General features: G+C 39.9%; 1 protein-coding gene across 5 annotated transcripts; it reads left to right on the forward strand.

Moving 5' to 3' along the window:
- Nucleotides 1-3291: 3291 nt before the first annotated feature.
- On the forward strand, nucleotides 3292-18218 carry LOC108718718 (ficolin-2). Of its 5 annotated transcripts, none has more exons than XM_041565774.1 (10): nucleotides 3302-3449; nucleotides 6298-6382; nucleotides 6564-7563; nucleotides 7690-7734; nucleotides 10131-10166; nucleotides 11881-11904; nucleotides 13451-13578; nucleotides 13798-13927; nucleotides 15526-15660; nucleotides 16715-18218. In XM_041565774.1, exons 5-10 carry the CDS (start codon nucleotides 10145-10147, stop codon nucleotides 16960-16962), a joined length of 687 nt encoding a protein of 228 aa, XP_041421708.1. In that variant the 5' UTR covers nucleotides 3302-3449; nucleotides 6298-6382; nucleotides 6564-7563; nucleotides 7690-7734; nucleotides 10131-10144; the 3' UTR covers nucleotides 16963-18218. The 5 variants fall into 5 exon arrangements, with proteins under 5 accessions (XP_018122586.1, XP_041421708.1, XP_041421710.1 ...); XM_041565776.1 differs by having other exon boundaries at nucleotides 7486-7563; XM_018267097.2 differs by lacking the exon at nucleotides 6298-6382 and having other exon boundaries at nucleotides 3292-3449; nucleotides 7486-7563.
- Nucleotides 18219-18964: the final 746 nt, after the last annotated feature.

Here is an 18964-nt window from a genome sequence, read left to right on the forward strand (position 1 = left end):
AGCTAAACTGGACATACATGCAACTGCTCATTCAAGTGTCTTTTATTAAAACAGTTTGCACAAGAATTACAGATGCTCATATGACACATTTAGGCTAAGCACAGCGTTAACTTTAGCGCTAACCAGGGCAGCAGTGAAAGGAATAGAGCAGGTTGTTCCATCAATAAAGTGTTATGGTGTACGGAACGCATTTTAGGACGTCGTCAGGGGAAATCGTAGTCCTGCATGCGCTGTCCTATGTGACATGGCATGCTTTTTTACTCAGCCTTCCTCTGAGGCTGATGTCACACCTCGCTCCTCCGTCCTCAGCCGTCAGCTCTTGCTCCTCACTCGTCAGCCATGCGTCCTGGGTCCTCGTTCCTCACTCCTCAGCCATCTGTCCTGGGCCCTAGCTTCTCTCTCTTGCTCCTCACTCCTCAGGGTGCGCATATTCAGCCCTGCGCCCTGATTATATTTACTTGTTCTTGCCATTTGTTTTAGCCAATAGGCATTTTATATTTTCTAATTGCAGCAGTCAAATTCGAGCTACAGCTGACGGCTGAGGAGGGAGAAGCTAGGACCCAGGTCGGATGGCTGAGGGAGAAGTGAGGAGCGAGGACCCAGGTCGGATGGCTGAGGAGGGAGGAGTGAGAAGCAGGACCTGACAGCTGAGAAGGGAGGAGCAAGGAGTGACATTTGCTTTGAGGAGGGGTGAGTGAATAAAGCAGGCGACGTTGCATTCCTCTAGCATAGGAGATCGCATACAGGAGATGGATTTCCCCTGACAATGTCCTAATATGCGTTCCATAATGGTGCTTTTATGTTGCTTACGCTTCTCTCTGCTTCATTGATATTCATTAGGTAGAGAGAAGCGGGCAGTACGATTGTGTGCCGTAGAAGTGGCCATAGATGCTACAATTTCCTGGAAAACTTGGGTGAGGTTTTTATGTATTCAGCTCTAAACTCACATTTTAATAAATCTGCCCCTAAATGTGCAGCCTTACAGACATTTGTTTCTTTAAATGGGGTCAGTGACCCCCATCTGAATGCTGGAAAGTGTAAGTAGAAAAAGGCAAATAATTCAAATACTATAAAAATAAAAAATAAAGAAGACCAATTGAAAAGTTTCTTAGACTAGGCCATTCTATAACACACTAAAAGTTAACTTAAAAGGTGAACCACCTCTTTAACATGAGACATCCATCCCCTCAATACAAACATACCCTGAGTTCTTTGAAGCTGGTTACCAGTTCATCTACAGCAGCTAGTGGGCGCTTTAAACGAACAGGCTTCCCATGGTTCTTCTTTGAATGAAGAAGTAGGTACAGTAACTGGCTGTGATATGATCATAACTCCACTGTAGAAATGAAACAAGTGCATACCATTTAACAAATGAACAGATACTTTTAATTTCAACACATCACAGTTAAAGGGGCAGTATACCCCCATGTTCTGCATGAATTGAATCAATATAATAATGAAAATAAGAGCATGCCGAGCTCCATATATGGGCGATCAGAATGATACCAAGCACAAGGGGTATCTTGTGTTCTAGTTCCAAAATAAACCTTCCCTCTTAACTGGTAGGTGTAGGCTGACTAGGCTATTTGGTATTATTAGGAAGCATGTGATATCCTTATAACCCATATGTGGTTTATAAGGGGGTGAACTAATAATGATCCATTCTGATAATCCATATTGTTTTAATAACTGCCCCCTGTAGCTCTAGGTTCATGGCTAGCCCCCTGCTGGAAGTCTAACTAAGGGTCTCTGTTGGACTGAGACTAGTGATGTGCGGGCCGGCCCGAAACCCACGAGTCGGGCAATTTCGGGCTGACCTCGCACCTCCAGTTGCGGGTGGTGGGCGGGTCTGGGTTGAGCTCTTCTTCATGCTCTCCCCGCCTGCCACATTGCGCTGCTGGTCTGCCAGCTTCCGACTTCCTTTTTTTATAGACTAGAGACTTATTGCCCCTCCCATTTTTGTGATGTCATCCGCGGGACGGGTCTATGAAGGGAACCCGGAAATCGCGGCCACGCGGTTCACGGAGGGTGGGTTGGGGCCGAGTGCGTGTAAAACCCGACCCGCACATCAATAACGTAGACAAAGGGTTATATTTATCAAAGAGTGAAGTGAGATCGCCACAGTCTGCTAGAGTGAAATTCCACCACTCTCCATTCATTTCTATGGGATTTTGAAAGGCGTATTTATCAAATGATGAACATTTACTTTTACCCATTGATAAATACTCTTTTAAAAATCCCATAAAAATGAATGGAGAGTGGTGGAATTTCACTTTAGTGGACTCTGGTGATCTCTAACTTTACTTTTTGATAAATATACCCCCCAAACATTTCCATTTGTTAACCCTTACAATGCCAGTGCACTCCTGCTCTGGTACAACACCCCCTTGTTAGATAAGCAGCAACATCTTGCATATACAGGTATAGGACCTGGGACCTTGGATTTTCCAGATAATGGATCCTTCTGTAATTTGGATCTCAAAACCTTGAGGGTTATTTATCAAAGTCTAGTGTTAAGAAGTTTTTTTTACCTCGAATGCACTCGAAACTCGAATAATATCTTATTTAAGAAAAAAACTCAAATGGCAAACACTCGATTCTGCAAGTTTAAGTCCCGAAACTTTGAATTAAATGGTTCCAGAGACTTCTGCCATTGACTCCTACATGACCTTGACAGGTATTAGATGGTGTATTTTCGAATTCAAGTTATTTCCAGGTTCAGGGTATAAAAATATGTCAAACATTCAAGTTTTGAAAACACCTCAAATACTTACATTTTTATTTTTAACCCAAAAATGCGAGTTTTGACCAACAACTCGAATTTCCATGGAAAACACAACTTGAACTTTAAAAATTTGCCCTCTGTCTACTTAAAAATCATGTAAACATTAAATAAACCCAATATGCTGGTTTTGCTTCCAAAAAGGATTAATTATATCTTAGTTGGGATCAAGTACAAGCTACTTTTTTTATGATTACACAGAAAAAGTGTAATTTTTAAATCTGGATTATTTGGATAAAATGAAGTCTACAGGAATTGGCATAACTCTGAGCTTTCTGGATAACAGGTTTCCAGATAACAGAGCCCATACCTGTACAGGCATTTTGATGTAAAAATAGCAGGGCATCGTTAATCTCATGGGGCTGCTGTTCCTCAGGGCATGTACAAGAGCCCCATATTTGCTTAATAAAACCAGGAAATTTAACATAATAATACAAGTTAAACAGGGAAGCAAAGTGATTGGTGCAGCGAAGTAGATATGCCAAAGCCAAAGTGGACTTACAGGTAAAGTCACATTCCTTGCATTGCAGATAAACCTGCATTTTACTGGTGAAGTTTCGCACAACACGTCTGTTGGGGTGGAAGGAACATACAGTATCATCATGGACTTCTTTGATCTGCTCTCTGGCTACTGATTTCCTTATACCGTACATTTCCTTGGTCTCGGGTAAGGTGTATGCACCTTTGTTGTACTATAATACATTGACTTTGCCGATAGAATATCTATATTCTCTGTTGCTGGGATCTGAATGCCAATATGCCTAACAGAGTGAGCACTGCGTGGTTACTTTTCTTAAAAATATACGAGTAATATACGAGTGTTGCAAATTTAGTCATTTTACTGTATTGTCAGCAGGATTGCACCAAATCCACTATTTTAGGATTCAGCTGAATCCTGAATTATGTGTGAAAGGTTCAACTGAATTCTGAACTTTTCATCACTAACAAGGAAGTCAAAATAGTTTTCACCTTTTTATTCTCCTTCTCCCTCATTTTCCTAATTTACATATTAGGAAAATGAGAGGGAAAGAGAAAAAGATGGAAAAAAATTGACTTCCTTGTTTGTGTGATGAAAAGTAAAGTGATTTTTTTCACTTTACAGCAATCCTGCTGTTAAAGGGCAGAATCTGAATCCTGCTGTTAATGGCCGAATCTGAATACTGCTGTTAATGGCCGACTCTGAATCCTGCTATTAATGGCCAAATCCCAATGCTGCTGTTAATGGCAGAATTTGAATCCTGCTGCTAATGGCCCAATCCGAATCCTGCTGTTAATGGCCGAATCCTGCTGTTAATGGCCGAATCCAAATCCTGCTGTTAATGGCCGAATCCTGCTGTTAATGGCCGAATCCAAATCCTGCTGTTAATGGCCAAATCCTGCTGTTAATGGCAGAATCCGAATCCTGCTGTTAATAGACGAATCCTGCTGTAATAATGGGCAATATGAATCCTGCTGTTAATGGCTGAATCCTGCTGTTAATGGCAGAATCCGAATCCTGCTTTTAATGGCAGAATCCGAATCCTGCTTTTAATGGCAGAATCCTGCTATTAATGGCCGAATCTGAATCCTGCTGTTAATGGTCGAATCTGAATCCTGCTGTTAATGGCTGAATCTGAACCCTGCTGTTAATGGCTGAATCTGAATCCTGCTGTTAATGGCCGAATCTGAATCCTGCTGTCAATGTTAATTGTTTTGAGTAATTTTGTTGAATTTTATTGAGGCTGTGTGACCAACTTTGGTAAGTGGGATGTGGATATTCAGTTTACCAGTGGGTTAGTGTTCCTCTACTGCTGCTCTAAAGGCTAGCTATAGTTGAAAAAAACATAAATAAACTCATCAACAATCTGCTTGTACAGGTATGGGACCTGTTATCCAGACCTGGGGTTTTCCGGATAAGGGGTCTTTCTGTCATTTGGATCTCCATAATTTAAGTCTACTAATATATAATTTAAACATTAACCCCAATAGGATTGTTTTGCCTCCAATAAGGATTAATTATATCTTAGCTGGGATGAAGTACAAGAATTAGAATTATTTGCTTTTATTGGAGTCTATGGGAGACAGCTGTTCCGTAAGTACGAGATTTCTGGATAACGGGTCTCCTGATAACGAATCCCATACCTGTATTAAAATGTTGCGGTGTTTAAGAAGGCAGAAGCTAATGACAAACTCATAGGCAAAGCGAATCTTATGAGATTGGCTAATCATTATTTGTTTATTAATAAATATAAAAAGAGGGGTCTCTCCCATTATGTAAAATGATTCCAGGGAATACATCGACTTCTGATTTATTCACTGCTATAATGTAAGTGCAATATATTGAATAAAGGTGCAGGTACAATTATACAGGATGGGAGTGCTGTAAGATTATTTGTAGATCTTTGCCTGCTTAGGACCAACAGAATAAGGCGACTGCACCCCACGAACATTTATCTGAGCTTTTGAATCATTTGTACCTATTCCTTCGACTATTTGGACATTTTTCCCCCCAGGACTTTGTCATTTACGTATAGGTATGGCATTCGTTATCTGGAAACCCATTATCTAAAAAGCTAGGAATTACAAGAAAGCCATCTCCCATGATTTCGTGATTGAAATTACAGAAAGATCGCTTATCTGGAAAACCCCAGATCCCAAGCATTCTGGATAACAGGTCCCATAACTGTACTTTTTATTTCTGCATATGATAACTTAAAATACCAGTAAGTATATATATATATATATATATATATATATATATATCTATATATAAATATATATATATATATATACACCCCACAAAGAGAGGTGCACACCAGGATTTTTCAGTTAAAACTTCAAGATCAAAAAAGGAACCGGCCAACGTTTCGGTCTATCTCTAAGACCTTTATCAAGACCTTGGGATAGACCGAAACGTTGGCCGGTTCCTTTTTTTTCATCTATTTAATAAACATGAAGTTTTAAATGAAAAATCCTGGTGTGCACCTTTCTTTGTGGAGTATGGATAATGCAGCTTTTTTAAGGTAGCACCCAGGTACTTGATTTATTTTTGAAATTACTAATGGATGGTGTGCGTTAGGACTTTGAATTTATATATATATATATATATATATATATATATATATATATATATATATATATATACACACACACACACACACACACACACACACACACACACACACACACACACACACACACACAGACAGTTATATCTTATCGTTACTAATTGAGTGTTTTTTGGTGAAATAAATCAAACATTTTTTCTTATTCTTTTCTCTTGAAAAATATCCAAAAATGTGCATGCATTCCAAAATCTTGTCCCTATTTAGGGGTGTTACAAATTTAAAACTACAAGGTGTGCCCCTAGAATACAGCCCTCAAACCTTCAGCTCTCATGTAGTTTTGGGGAAATTGTTTGCTTTGTTTTAATGGCACTCTTCTTCTTTTGCAGATACAGATTTCACTTGTTTTTGTTACTTTTTATAGGAAGTTTGGGGGGGACGTCTAAACTTGAATTTGTGTTTTTTTTGTAGGCTGTCTACAAAAATTGGTAGACATCTCAGAAAATCCATGTCCATGCATGTAGGAACACAAGGACACATCTAATTAGCTGAAGATGTACTTATATCTATATATGTATTTCACAGGTTCACTTTTGAAGTTGTTAATTTATATATACCGTGCTTTAATTAATAATCATAAACACACATACGTCTCTGTCTAGTATTCCCAATTTTACAAAAGCAGTGAGAGTTTGGTCAGAATTCTAACCTTATATCTATTTTCCCCCATTTCTTAGGATGTCTGCAAATTTGTGGACATCTTTGAAGAACTTTGTATGGAACACTGCGTGTGAGAACGCGAGGACAACGCGTTTAATTGAATGCATTTAAAATTTCTAGAGACTTTCTCGTGTGTAAAATTCCCCTTTGTAAATGTTTGTATCTTTGTTTCATAAAAAATAATAAAAAAATGCAGAAAAAAATCCTGAATTTTGTTTATTTATATCAGAGTGTTTGCATTTTGAAGAACAATGAATATGTTATATGGTATATGGTATCTAACCTACCTAACTTGCAGGGTTTGTCTGTGTGTGTGTTAGGGTTGCAATCCCTCCCCAATTCCTGCTCCAAGGTCAACCATCTATTCTTCTTCCTCCCCCATCCAACTCACCTGTTGGATTGACCTCACCAGTCCAGCTTTGTCCCTTCTACATCATAACTACACCCCTTTGCATCATAACTTCACCCCTTTGCATCATAACTACACCCTTTGCATCATAACCCTCCCCTTTTTGCCTCATAACTGCATCTTTCATTGTCCCGCCCCATTTCTTGCCAGTATGAAAGGTGGCAACCCTAGTATGTGTGTGTGTGTATATGTATTTACCCCCCTCAACCCCCTGTCCCTACCCGCCTCCCCACAGCGCCTTGCCGGACCCAGCCTGCCTAATATTGTAATGAACTTCAAGACACTTTTTGTCTCTCTCTATATATATTTTCTCTTCTGTTATCTATAATACAAAAGGGGCAGCATGCTTTAACAAAGTAATATACAACCCCCCTGCCCAAATCATAGCCCCTTCATTTGTCATTTCTGGGCATGTTACTTGGCCAAACAGTGCACTTTATGCCCACTAGTCCCTGACCTCAAATATTATTTCCTCTTGATCATTCAATGATTCTAATTTTCACCTTACTGTTCCATAAATTTGTACACAGATTCCCCCCTGCCAATTCCCAAGATTCTTCCATGTACTCAGCTTCTAAAGGGAGACACTGGAATCCCCGGGTTGCAAGGTGAGTGACTCTCCTTAACCAGTCCATGTTCTGTCTTTAAACCTCTCTTTTTTTCAGGATTCCCACCCCGGAAGTACAGAATCAGAACATTCTCCCTATACTGACACTATATTGTGTTTCTTTCAGGACTGAAAGGAGATCCTGGTATCAATGGGACAAATGGAGAAAAAGGTTTGTACAAGGGATTAAATTTGATCTTAAAGTGTTTTATTTGCCCTTTGTATATGTGTAGTGGGCGCGTATAAGTAACTCTTCTTGCTTAATTTTCCCTAGCTTTTGTAAAAGTGTCTGTAACCCTTTCGACACCCCTTTGTCGGTGTTACGATTACGTTTAGCGATTACCTGATGGCACGGGACAAACCTGAGCCACTTCGCAGTGGTATGGGGAGAGACTGGTTACCTGGTTCTTACTAGCGCAGTGCCTCCACTTAGTGGGATCCGGGAATCCACCTAAGGGTGGCCCTACTAGGAATACAGTAATAACACACACACAGTATTGGTTAAACTGAATAATGGTTTATCTAAAATAAATGGCCAACTAGTACATACAGCACTCCTAACCGGTGGCAATAGGGCCTCACTAATTAACTTGCTAGCACAATCTGTCTCTAATTAAAAAGGCAAAGTCCTTTAATGTCCTTTAATAAACAGTCTGTTTATCTTCAGCGCTCTTTAGGGTACTGTCCCTTTAAACAGGATACTCTGTCCAGCACAGTCAGACATACAATGCGACTACCAGCCCCTTTGGATGCTCAGATAGGAATCTCCTGCTGGTTGCTCCTCCAGTCTGGATTCCTTTAACACTCTGTGTCTCTCCAGGCACAGTATGTGGCTTCCCTGTGCCAGTCTGATCCAAATGAATACTTGTGGTGCAGCCTCTCAGCTCTCTGGGCCCACCAGCAGCTCTCTGGCCTCTTCCTCTGTCCACCATGCGGCTCTCTATGCCAGGCTCTCTTCTTTTGCCAGTATCTGTGACTTCCTTTTCCTGCCAGCCACTCACTAGCTGGGTCACTTCCTGTTGCACCTGAACAGCTGGTTGCTAGGTAACAGCTTACAGAACACAGACACAGGCTCTGTTCTTCTGCCCTTATAGGGATTAGAGCAAGGAGTTTGAATTCCCTAAATGTCTCTAATTCTAACTCTGTTTCCAGTAGGGATGCACCGAATCCACTATTTTGGATTCGGCTGATCCCCCAAATCCTTCCCGAACGATTCAGCCGAATACCTAACCGAATCTGAATTTGCATATGCAAATTAGGGATGGGAAGGGGAAAACATGTTTTACTTCCTTGTTTTGTAACAAAAAGTCATGTGATTTCCAGGCAGAAGGATTCGGCCGAATACAAATCCTGAAAAAGGCAGAATCCCGAACGGAATCCTGGATTGGGTACATCCCTAGTTTCCATGCAAATTCGGATTTGGTTCGGGCAGGCAGAGGGATTCGGCCTTTTTTCAGGATTTGAATTCGGCCTAATCCTTCTGCCTGGCCGAACCGAATCCGAATTTGCATGGAAACTAGGGATGCACTGAATCCTGGATTCGGTGCATCCCTAGTTTTCAGTTTAAATAACCAGCATATTTACAGTGGCATTTGATAAGAAAACTTTTCTGTTGAAGTTAGTTTGTATTAAAAAATTTTTTATAACACATGGAAACTTAAATTTTGCTAGTATGATGCTTTATAAATATGGCCCATAATCAAGTCTAGAATTTAAAAAAAGTATATGCAATCTTTTTTTTTTTTCAATCTTTTGTAAAGAAAGAATTTAAGAGAAAAGAGGAAAGAACTGAGACGGCAGAAGAACAGAGGAGAAGAATAGACTGTGGGTCATATTTATTATGCTGAGTCAAACAAAATTCACTGACAAAACAGTGTAAAATAAATGGTGAATTTGCATTGCTTCTGGCTGAATGTGTAAAAATTTTACGCTGTTTTTTACACGACAAAGCCTGGCAATGTGTGGTGTATTATACCACTGTTTTTTACACAACATAATAAATAAGAGAATAAGATAGTTACAGAATAGGAGAGGATAATGAAGAAACAAAGAGGAAACAAACAAGAGTAGAGTAGAAAATACAGATGGGGAAGAAGAAAAATGCAGTGGAGAAATAGAGAGAAAGCAGATAGAATTGTAAAAAATGTGAGCAGAAAAATTATAAAAGGAATGAAAATATTTGAAGGGGACAAGGAAGAAATTAATTCAGATATGGGAAATAAAAAAGGCATATCAAAAAGAGACAATGACAGCTCCAAATAATCTTATGTGTGTTTCAGTCATTTACATAGAAAATAGGACGTCCAAAAACTACTTTCAAAATCATCAGTGTAAATGAATCCTTGGGGTCTGTGCAAAATATCATTGACGCATGTAGACATCAATAACCCTAGTTGTTAGTTCAGTACAGATTTATCCAGTGGCTGCAAAGGTAAGACGGTGATACCCGTCATAAAAAAATGAATTTGATTCAAAGCCAAGAAACAGTTTCAGAGTTGCTTAAATTATATTTGTGGATTTAAACTAAAACTTCCTCTTTAATCCATTTTTCAAAATTTGTTCAAACAGGTGATCCTGGGCAAATGGGAGCACAAGGTCCAAAAGGTAATATTTTTTTGAGGTCTTATTACAATAAAAAACCTTGATTCTTTTTTAGTGGCTTTTTGGGGGTTCTCCATAATCCTTATACTCTGAGATATTATGGCTGGAGTAAAGCCCAGAGTTTAGGAGGAGGCAGGGCCAGATTTATAAACTGTGCACCCGTAGGCCACGCTGAACCCCCAGCACCCCTCGCACCAGACCCTCTCCTCCCCCCCCTGCGCTCGACCTGCTCCGTTCGCAAAGCTTCAAAGCTCTCCTCCCTAGCCAGGCCAGAGCTGCACCCCAAATGTGACACACATTAAACCCTGTAATGATGTGAATGCTAGATATTAACCTTACTAACCTTGCTGATTTTTTTTGGTATGGGATCCGTTATCCGGAAACCCATTATGCAGAAATCTCCATATTATGTCTCTCATAGACTCCATTTTATCCAAATATTCCACATTTTTTAAAAATAATTTCCCTTTTCTCTGTAATAATAAAACAGTAGTTTATACTTAATCCCAACTAAGATATAAGTAATCCTTATTAGAAGCAAAACCAGCCTATTGGGTTTAAATGATTTTTTAGTAGACTTAAGGTATGAAGATTCAAATTTGGAAAGATCCGTTATCCGGAAATCCTTCGGTTCAAAGCTAACCTGGATAACAGGTCCCATACCTGTATCATCTTTCCAGTTTTAACATGCCATTTTGTTCAGTTGCTTGTTTCATATGATGAAATGTAGAATTTTCTAAAAGAACCAACACCACCCTCTCCTTATACAGGTATGGGACCTGTTATCCAGAATGCTTGGGACCCAAGGTTTTCTGGATAATTGATCTTTCTGTAATTTGGATCTTCATACATTAAGGGGCCGATTCACTAAGCTCGAGTGAAGGATTCGAATGAAAAATACTTCGAATTTCGAAGTATTTTTTGGGTACTTCGACCATCGAATGGGCTACTTCGACCTTCGACTACGACCTTCGACTTCGATTCGAACGAAAAATCGTTCGACTATTCGACCATTCGATAGTCAAAGTACTTTCCCTTTAAAAAAAACTTCGACCCCCTACTTCGGCAGATAAAACCTACCGAAGTCAATGTTAGGAAGGTCCCCATAGGCTTGCTAAACTTTTTTTGATCGAAGGATTTTCCTTCGATCGTTGGATTAAAATCCTTCGAATCATTCGATTCGAAGGATTTAATCGTTCGATCGAACGAAAAATCCTTCGATCGATCGAACGAACGTTTAGCGCTAAATCCTTCGACTTCGATATTCGAAGTCGAAGGATTTCAATTCGAGGGTCGAATTTCGAAGTATTTTTTACTTCGAAATTCGACCCTTAGTGAATCTGCCCCTGTGTCTACTAGAAAATCATATAAACATGAAATAAACCCAATAGACTGGTTTTGCTTCCAAAAAGGATTAATTATATCTTACTTGGGATCAAGTACAAGCTACTGTTTTATTATTACAGAGAAAAAGGAAATCATTTTTAAAAAATTGGATTATTTTGATAAAATAGAGTCTATGGGAGATGACCTTTCCATAATTCAAAGCTTTTTGGATAACAGGTTTCCAGATAACGGATCCTATACCTGTATTTTACATATTATTGGTTTCCATGACACACTCAGTTTCCGTCTTGCTACCACAAAATATTGAGACAATCTTCCTCTGGGTGTCCTGCTGTCCCTAATATTCTTTATCATGTTCTTTTGTCAACAGGTGAAGTTGGTGACGTATTGTACGGTGAGTAACAATTTTACAGCTAGAAATAATGGGAAACCTTTTTTACCAAAAATATTAGTAATAAAAAAGTAAAATTGTCAAGAATGTTCTAACTAGCTGTTCAAAAAAATTAATCCAGGGCCATAGTTACAGATGAGAAATATAATACTTAAAAATTATAATATTTCAATTTCCCATCGGTAGATTATAAAGTGCCTTTAGGTCAGTTTTCTACAGTATGTCCCATTGCCCTCAGCTCCAGAAAATACTTGGTTCTACCTGTACATTTCATTTGGGCACCAGTTATTACTGGGATGCGCTGAGCAAAGTGGAAGTACTCAAGCATATCACATTAGTTAGGTAGCTGCATTTAAATGGGAAAAAGTTAAAGGGATACTGTCATGGGAACATTTTTAAGAAAAAAAAAACGCATCAGTTAAAGTGCTGCTGCAGCAGAATTCTGCACTGAAATCCATTTCTCAAAAAAACAAAGAGATTTTTTTTATATTTAGTTTTGAAATCTGACATGGGGCTAGAAATATTGTCAGTTTCCCAGCTGCCCCAGTCACGTGACTTGTGCTCTGATAAACTTCAGTGACTTTTTACTGCTGCACTGCAAGTTGGAGTGATGTCACCGCCCTCCCTTCTTCCCCAGCAGCCCATTAGCAGAACAATGGGAAGGTAAACAGAAAACAGCTCCCTGATAGATATAAGAACAGCACTCAATAGTAAAAATCCATGTCCCTCTGTGACAACTTTAGTTACATTGAGTAGAAGAAACAACAGCCTGTCAGAAGGCAGTTCCATAGTGCAGCACTGGCTAACGACATAGCAGCTCCCTAAGGGCAGAGACAGACGAGAAGACTCGGGGAGATTTAGTCGCCCAGCAACAAATCGCCTCTTTTTCGAGCAACTAATCTCCCCAAACTGCCGACGGGATGGCACTTGGAGCGCTCTGAGTGAAATCCCGCCGGCCATTTAGATTCTAGCAGGCGGGGAGGCACTTCAGGGAGATAAGTCGCCCGAAGAAGAGGCGATTCGTCGCCAGGCGACTAATCTCCTGAATCTTCTAGTCTGTCTCTGCCCTAACACAAGATAACAGCTGCCTGGTAGATTTAAGAACAGCACTCAATAGTAAAATCCAGGTCCCACTGTGACACATTCACTTACGTTGAGTAGGAGAAACAACAGCCTGACAGAAAGCAGTTGGCTTCCTAAGGTGCTGGCTCTTTCTGAAAGCACATGACCAGGCAAAATGACCTGAGATGCACCTACACACCAATATTACAACTAAAAAATACGCTGGCTGGTTCAGGAATGACATTTTACATTGTAGAGTGAATTATTTGCAGTGTAAACAGTGTAATTTAGAAATAAAAACTACATCATAATAATCATGACAGAATCCCTTTAAGTTATGGGACAACATGGATGAATGAGCCTGGGTCACAGGGATTTGTCCTTTATCTTTGTATTCTATCATTTGCTCTAATATAAGGTTTATATTGTTACTTGCATTTTATCAGCTAGGTGTTTCATCTGACATTCTTTTGTTATATTGTTTTAGTTGGAAGGAACTGCAAGGAGCTGCTGGATCAGGGGGTGATAATGAGCGGTTGGTACACGATATACCCGGATGGAATGGCGCCCCTGCAGGTGCTGTGTGATATGGACACTGATGGGGGAGGTTGGATAGTAAGTACCAACAATCTGCCAAATCCTCATTCCACTGGAATTTGCTTCCATTTTCGCCCATGGTCTCCAAAATGTTATGATGTTAGGATTCAAAAATAATAAATTCCCACATTCATAACTATTGTGGATAAAGACCAAAAATATACAGACTTGGGAAGGGTATTGGCCTATTAGACAGCTGGAGACTTTATCACTTGCACCTTTCTTTATCTTGCGTAGGTTTTTCAAAGACGCTACGATGGCTCAGTAGACTTCTACCTTGGCTGGGATTCCTACAAGAAGGGGTTTGGCAGCCGCCTGACTGATTTCTGGTTGGGGAACGATAATCTCAGCAATTTAACATCGGCAGGTAATTCTTATACTGACTTTACTGTAATTCTGTACTTGTGCCCCTTAGTCCTATCATTCTTTGGATCATTTTAATCCTTTGATGGATTGTTTACATTTCTGATCGGTGCTGAACCTACAGTAAAGTGCTGCATACATTTTTGGTGCTATATAAATAAATGGATCCTATGAAAATACAATACAACAGAGCTGTTGTTCAAGTATTAATGTAGTAATAGTGACCATTCTCTAGTTTTTGCCTTCCATTGCACTTGGGAGTGCAGTGTATGAGACTAGCTAATCTTGGAGTCTCAACTGCCCAAAATCTATTGATGTGCTTACAAGTATAGAGTACAACAGCAGAGTCCTAAAATATGAGTTCATTCCATCCTTTGGAATCAGTTTGGAGGACTACTTTCCTTCAAGCACTGTTGCAACCTATGATCCCAAGCAGAAACCCCTTTAACCCTGACCCCTCCTTTAAGAGGTTTGGACACAAATGTGCATGTCTGTTATGAGCCCCACATCATTCTCATGCAGCCCCCTCGATTGTGCTTGCTACTGAGGTCCTGAAGATACCCCAAAATGCCCAACAAAAGGCCAATCTACTTTACAACTTCTCCTCAATTACATCAACCTACATACCTCATGAAATGCATCTAAACCCTTCGCATCTTGCTTGCCTCAAACGCCTTTGTGATGTCCCTTCAACCTATGGTTGGAATAGAAAAAGGTAGCACTGACATTTTTGTATCAAGGAGGATCACCTCAAAATTCTAAGTTTACTCCACAGAAGTAAATCCAGCCTATCAGCATTGGTATGTGTGCCGCCAGTCAATGCCCCCAATCCCCGGGATTCCATTCCTCCCACGCTTTACTGTATTCTGCCCAAGAGTTAGGTGCAAATCAAATTTTTACCCATTTTGGGATACCTCACATAATGTTCTGGGCATTGTATCCCCTCGTTGTCAGTTTTTAGAATCAGTTTCCTAAACTTGTCCCACTGAAACCAAAACCCAAGATATGGTATCAGTGATTCATTCACTACCCCTGCTGATTCACAACACATGCTCTGGGCTGCGGTCACTTCACAAAAGGTTGGCATAAACCGGACAAACACATTTTTTACATTTTATACATACAAACCTAACGCATTTCGTGCCACACCAGGTACTTACTCATGACTGAGGTCCGGTTTGTGCCAGCCTTTTTTCTACAAGGTCTTGTGACTTCTACGCTTAGCTGAAGGTCTGGGGTATGTGCACCCGGACACCCCATTCCACATAGTAAATCTACATTTAATTGGGGTTCATTTGTTTTCATATAACAAGGAAACACAGAAACCAGTGCATTCTAAATAATAACGAATTAAAAATAAGGCAGTTTCTAATCTTAGATTATGGCCTAACAGAGAAAATGGGTTAGTGCTGTAGACAACTTTGAAAATATGGATCATTACTGGTATAGGGCAACTAAACTTCTGGGCTGGTACTGTAAGTTTAATATCTAAAATTCAGAATTTGTAGCCATAAAACAAATGTATAATCCCTGCACTGGATTACAGTAGCCTCCCATGGAAGATGGAATGAAGCTGAACCCTTCCCCTTTCTCCCATCATAGGTACATGGGATCTGCGTGTAGATTTGAGAGACTTTAACAATTCAGCCTATTATGCCAAGTACTCATCCTTCCAGATTTCACCTGCCTCTGACAATTACACGTTAACATTTGGTGCCTTCCTTGGTGGTAATGCAGGTAAGTAGTCATTGTGCTAATTGACAACATTCATTAAAGGTACTTAAGTCCAAATACATAGAGGTTTATTGGCTCCTGATAAAATTAACTTAAGCTTGCATACATGTTATAGGGACTGGCGTGAATGATTTATAATCTCTATAAAGAAATTCAGAATATGCTGGTGCTATATAAATACCTGTTCCTTATCCCAAAGCCTAACAAAGGCTGCAGCTGGGGGGGAAGGAAGGGGTTTGTTTATACAGGAGCTTCTTAGTGATTTCAGCTTCAGGTTTAGTGCAATAAATAACAACAATCATTAGATATTTTTAATTAAATCAAAAGGCAAAAGATATGTTTAGCACAAGCCTTAATTATTTCAAGCCGAAAAAACGGGATATACTGCCCCTTTAAAGGAGAAGGAAACCCCCCTGGGCAAAACCCCTCCCCCGTGTTGAACACCCTCCCTCCTCCCCCCTGACCTACCTTTCCCGCTGGGCAAATGCCCCTAACTTGTTACTTACCGTTCTGCGCAGGTCCAGTCCACGGAGTTCACAGACGCCATCTTCTTCCACATGATCTTCTTCCTGCTTTGACTGGCGTTTTGGCGCATGCGCAGTAGGAGCATTTCGCCGGTACGGATCTACTGCGCATGCGCCAAAAGTCATGAAGTTTTCTGATTTCACTTCGTGACTTTTGCGCATGCGCAGTAGATCCGTACCGGCGAAATGCTCCTACTGCGCATGCGCCAGTCAAAGCAGGAAGAAGATCGTTTGGAAGAAGATGGCGTCTGTGAACTCTGTAGACTGGACCTGAGCAGAAGGGTAAGTAACAAGTTAGGGGCATTTGCCCAGCGGGACAGGTAGGCCAGGGGGGGAGGAGGGAGGGGAAGCAACACAGGGGAGGGGGGAAGGGTTTTTCTGCCCACTGGGTTTCCTTCTCCTTTAAGGTATGTCTTCAGGTCTCCTGCAACCCCAGTTTAACATATTACAAGGCCTTAATGTAACCTGAGTGATATCTTACAGCATCTCTAACTGAATGGATAATTAATATTTTACACATTTCTTTTTTTCAGGGGATTCCTTGAGTTACCACAATCAAACAAGTTTTTCTACCAAGGACAGGGACAATGATCGCAGCTTAACTAACTGTGCCGTTGAAGGGTTTGGGGCCTGGTGGTTCAATGACTGTTTCTTGTCAGATCTCAATGGCGTCTATCAGCTGCAGCAGAGCGGCAATTCCTTTGGTATCACGTGGCAATCTGCCAATGATTATAGTTATTATTCCTTCAAGAGGTCAGAAATGAAGATCAGGCCTGTGTAAGGACATGGGAGAAGAAGAGGAATCAGACTCTGTGCTTATGAATGAGGCATGGGATTATTTTTCTTGCTCCAAATGCATTAAAGTTAATGGACGTTTTTTCTTATGGCGACTTTTTTTGTCCTATGCATTAACGACAATGGCCATTTTTTCTTATGGCGACTTTTTTTGTCCTAATGCTTTAACGTCAATAGGCATTTTTTCTTATGGCGATTTTTTTTCCTATTGCATTAAAGTCAATGGGCGATTTTTCTTATGGTGAATTTTTTCTCCAAATGCGTTAAAGTCAATGGGTGTTTTTTCTTATGAGCGTTTTTTTTGCTGCAATTTTTCTCACAAAATTCTCAAATGGCGAAATTCTGAATTTCGCTGCGGATCCATGGCTGGTAAATAAATTTGCTCATCACTAATGACCAGTTCTAAGCAAATTTTAATTGATCTTCATTGTTTCTTTTTCAAAGTTTTTTCCAGCTTTCAAATGGGGGTCAGTGACCCTCTCTAAAAACCAAATGCTTTGTAAGGCCACACATTTATTGTTATTGCTACTTTTTAATACTTGTCTTTCTATACAGGCCTCTCCTATTCATATTTCATTTCTATCTCGTACAAATCAGTGCATGGTTGCTAGGGGAATTTGGACCCTAGCAACCAGATGGCTGAAATTGCAAACTGAAGAGCTGCTGAATAAAAAGCTAAATAACTCAAAAACCACAAATAATAAAAAATGAAAACCAATTGCAAATTGTCTCAGAATATCACTCTCTACATCAGACTAAAAGGTAACTCAAAGGTGAACAACCCCTTTAAAAGAAAATGAAGTGGGGCTTATTCATTAACACTGGGCTCGTTTGCACCTGGACAGTACCCCAAGGAAAGCTATAACATTCCTGCTTTTATTATACTTCTGGCACCAGAAAAAAGCTAATCACTGATTGGAACCTTTGGTTTCTGTCCAGGTGCCAATTTGCCTCACCTTTGCATTGCAGCAGGTAAGAAATAGCCAAAACCCGACCTGAGCCAAATGACCAGGCTTCAGCCAAATCCATGGGAAAACCCCAGCGGTATTTTGGGTATTGAGTCTGAATGAGCATCATTAGCTTCTGCCACTGCATTGAGGGTTCACCTTTACCCCGTAGCACTAAAGCACTGCTGTCTTATTAATCTATACACTGTAACTGATCCATTGTACTGTACTCCTGGCTTCTCTCTGCTGTACAAAATGTATTCCATCTCCTCAAAAAATAAATAAATTGACCAGGTATCTCTGTGCAAGTTGGGGGAAGATTGGGATGAATGTGTTTATTTGCCTTGCCTCTAAAAGAATAAATGAATTGGTGATCTTATTATTTTAACTTATGACAAAGGTATAATAAATCTAGCTCTATGTTAGTTTGGTTTAATTATACAGGTATGGGATCCTTTATCCGGAAACCCATTTTCGAGAAAGCTCCGAATTATGGAGAGGCCATCTCCAGTAAAAATGGTTTCCTTTTTCTCTGTAAAAATAAAACAGTACCTTGTACAGGTATGGTATCCGTTATCCAGAAACCCATTATCCAGAAAGCTCCGAATTACGGAAAGGCCGTCTCCCATATTTTATCCAAATAATTCAAACTTTTAAAAAAGATTTCCTTTTTCTCTGTAATAATAAAACAGTAGCTTGTACTTGATCCCAACTAAGATATAATTAATCCTTATTGGAAGCAAAACCAGCCTATTGGGTTTATTTAATGTTTACATGATTTTCATACGTAAGGTAAATTACAGAACTATCCGTTATCCGGAAAACCCCAGGTCCAGAGCATTCTGGATAACAGGTTCTATACCTGTACTTGATCCCAACTAACATATACAGTAATTAATCCTTACTGAAAGCAAAACCAGCCTATTGGGTTTATTTCATGTTTACATAATTTTCTAGTTGACTTAAGGTATGAAGATCCAAATTACGTAAATCTCGAATTCGAGTTTGGATTATTCCCAACTCAAATTTGTGAGTTTTGAC

The sequence above is a fragment of the Xenopus laevis genome, chromosome 6L, assembly GCF_017654675.1.
Source record: "Xenopus laevis strain J_2021 chromosome 6L, Xenopus_laevis_v10.1, whole genome shotgun sequence".
NCBI lineage: Eukaryota > Metazoa > Chordata > Amphibia > Anura > Pipidae > Xenopus > Xenopus laevis.

Bases quoted from the DNA above. Each gene is read 5' to 3' on its own strand.
- LOC108718718 (XM_018267097.2), top strand. From the start codon at position 10,145: ATGGGAGCACAAGGTCCAAAAG. The intron at 11,905-13,450 runs GTGAGTAACAAT...ATATTGTTTTAG, and splicing joins AGTTGGTGACGTATTGTACG to TTGGAAGGAACTGCAAGGAG. The intron at 13,928-15,525 runs GTAATTCTTATA...CTCCCATCATAG, and splicing joins CAGCAATTTAACATCGGCAG to GTACATGGGATCTGCGTGTA.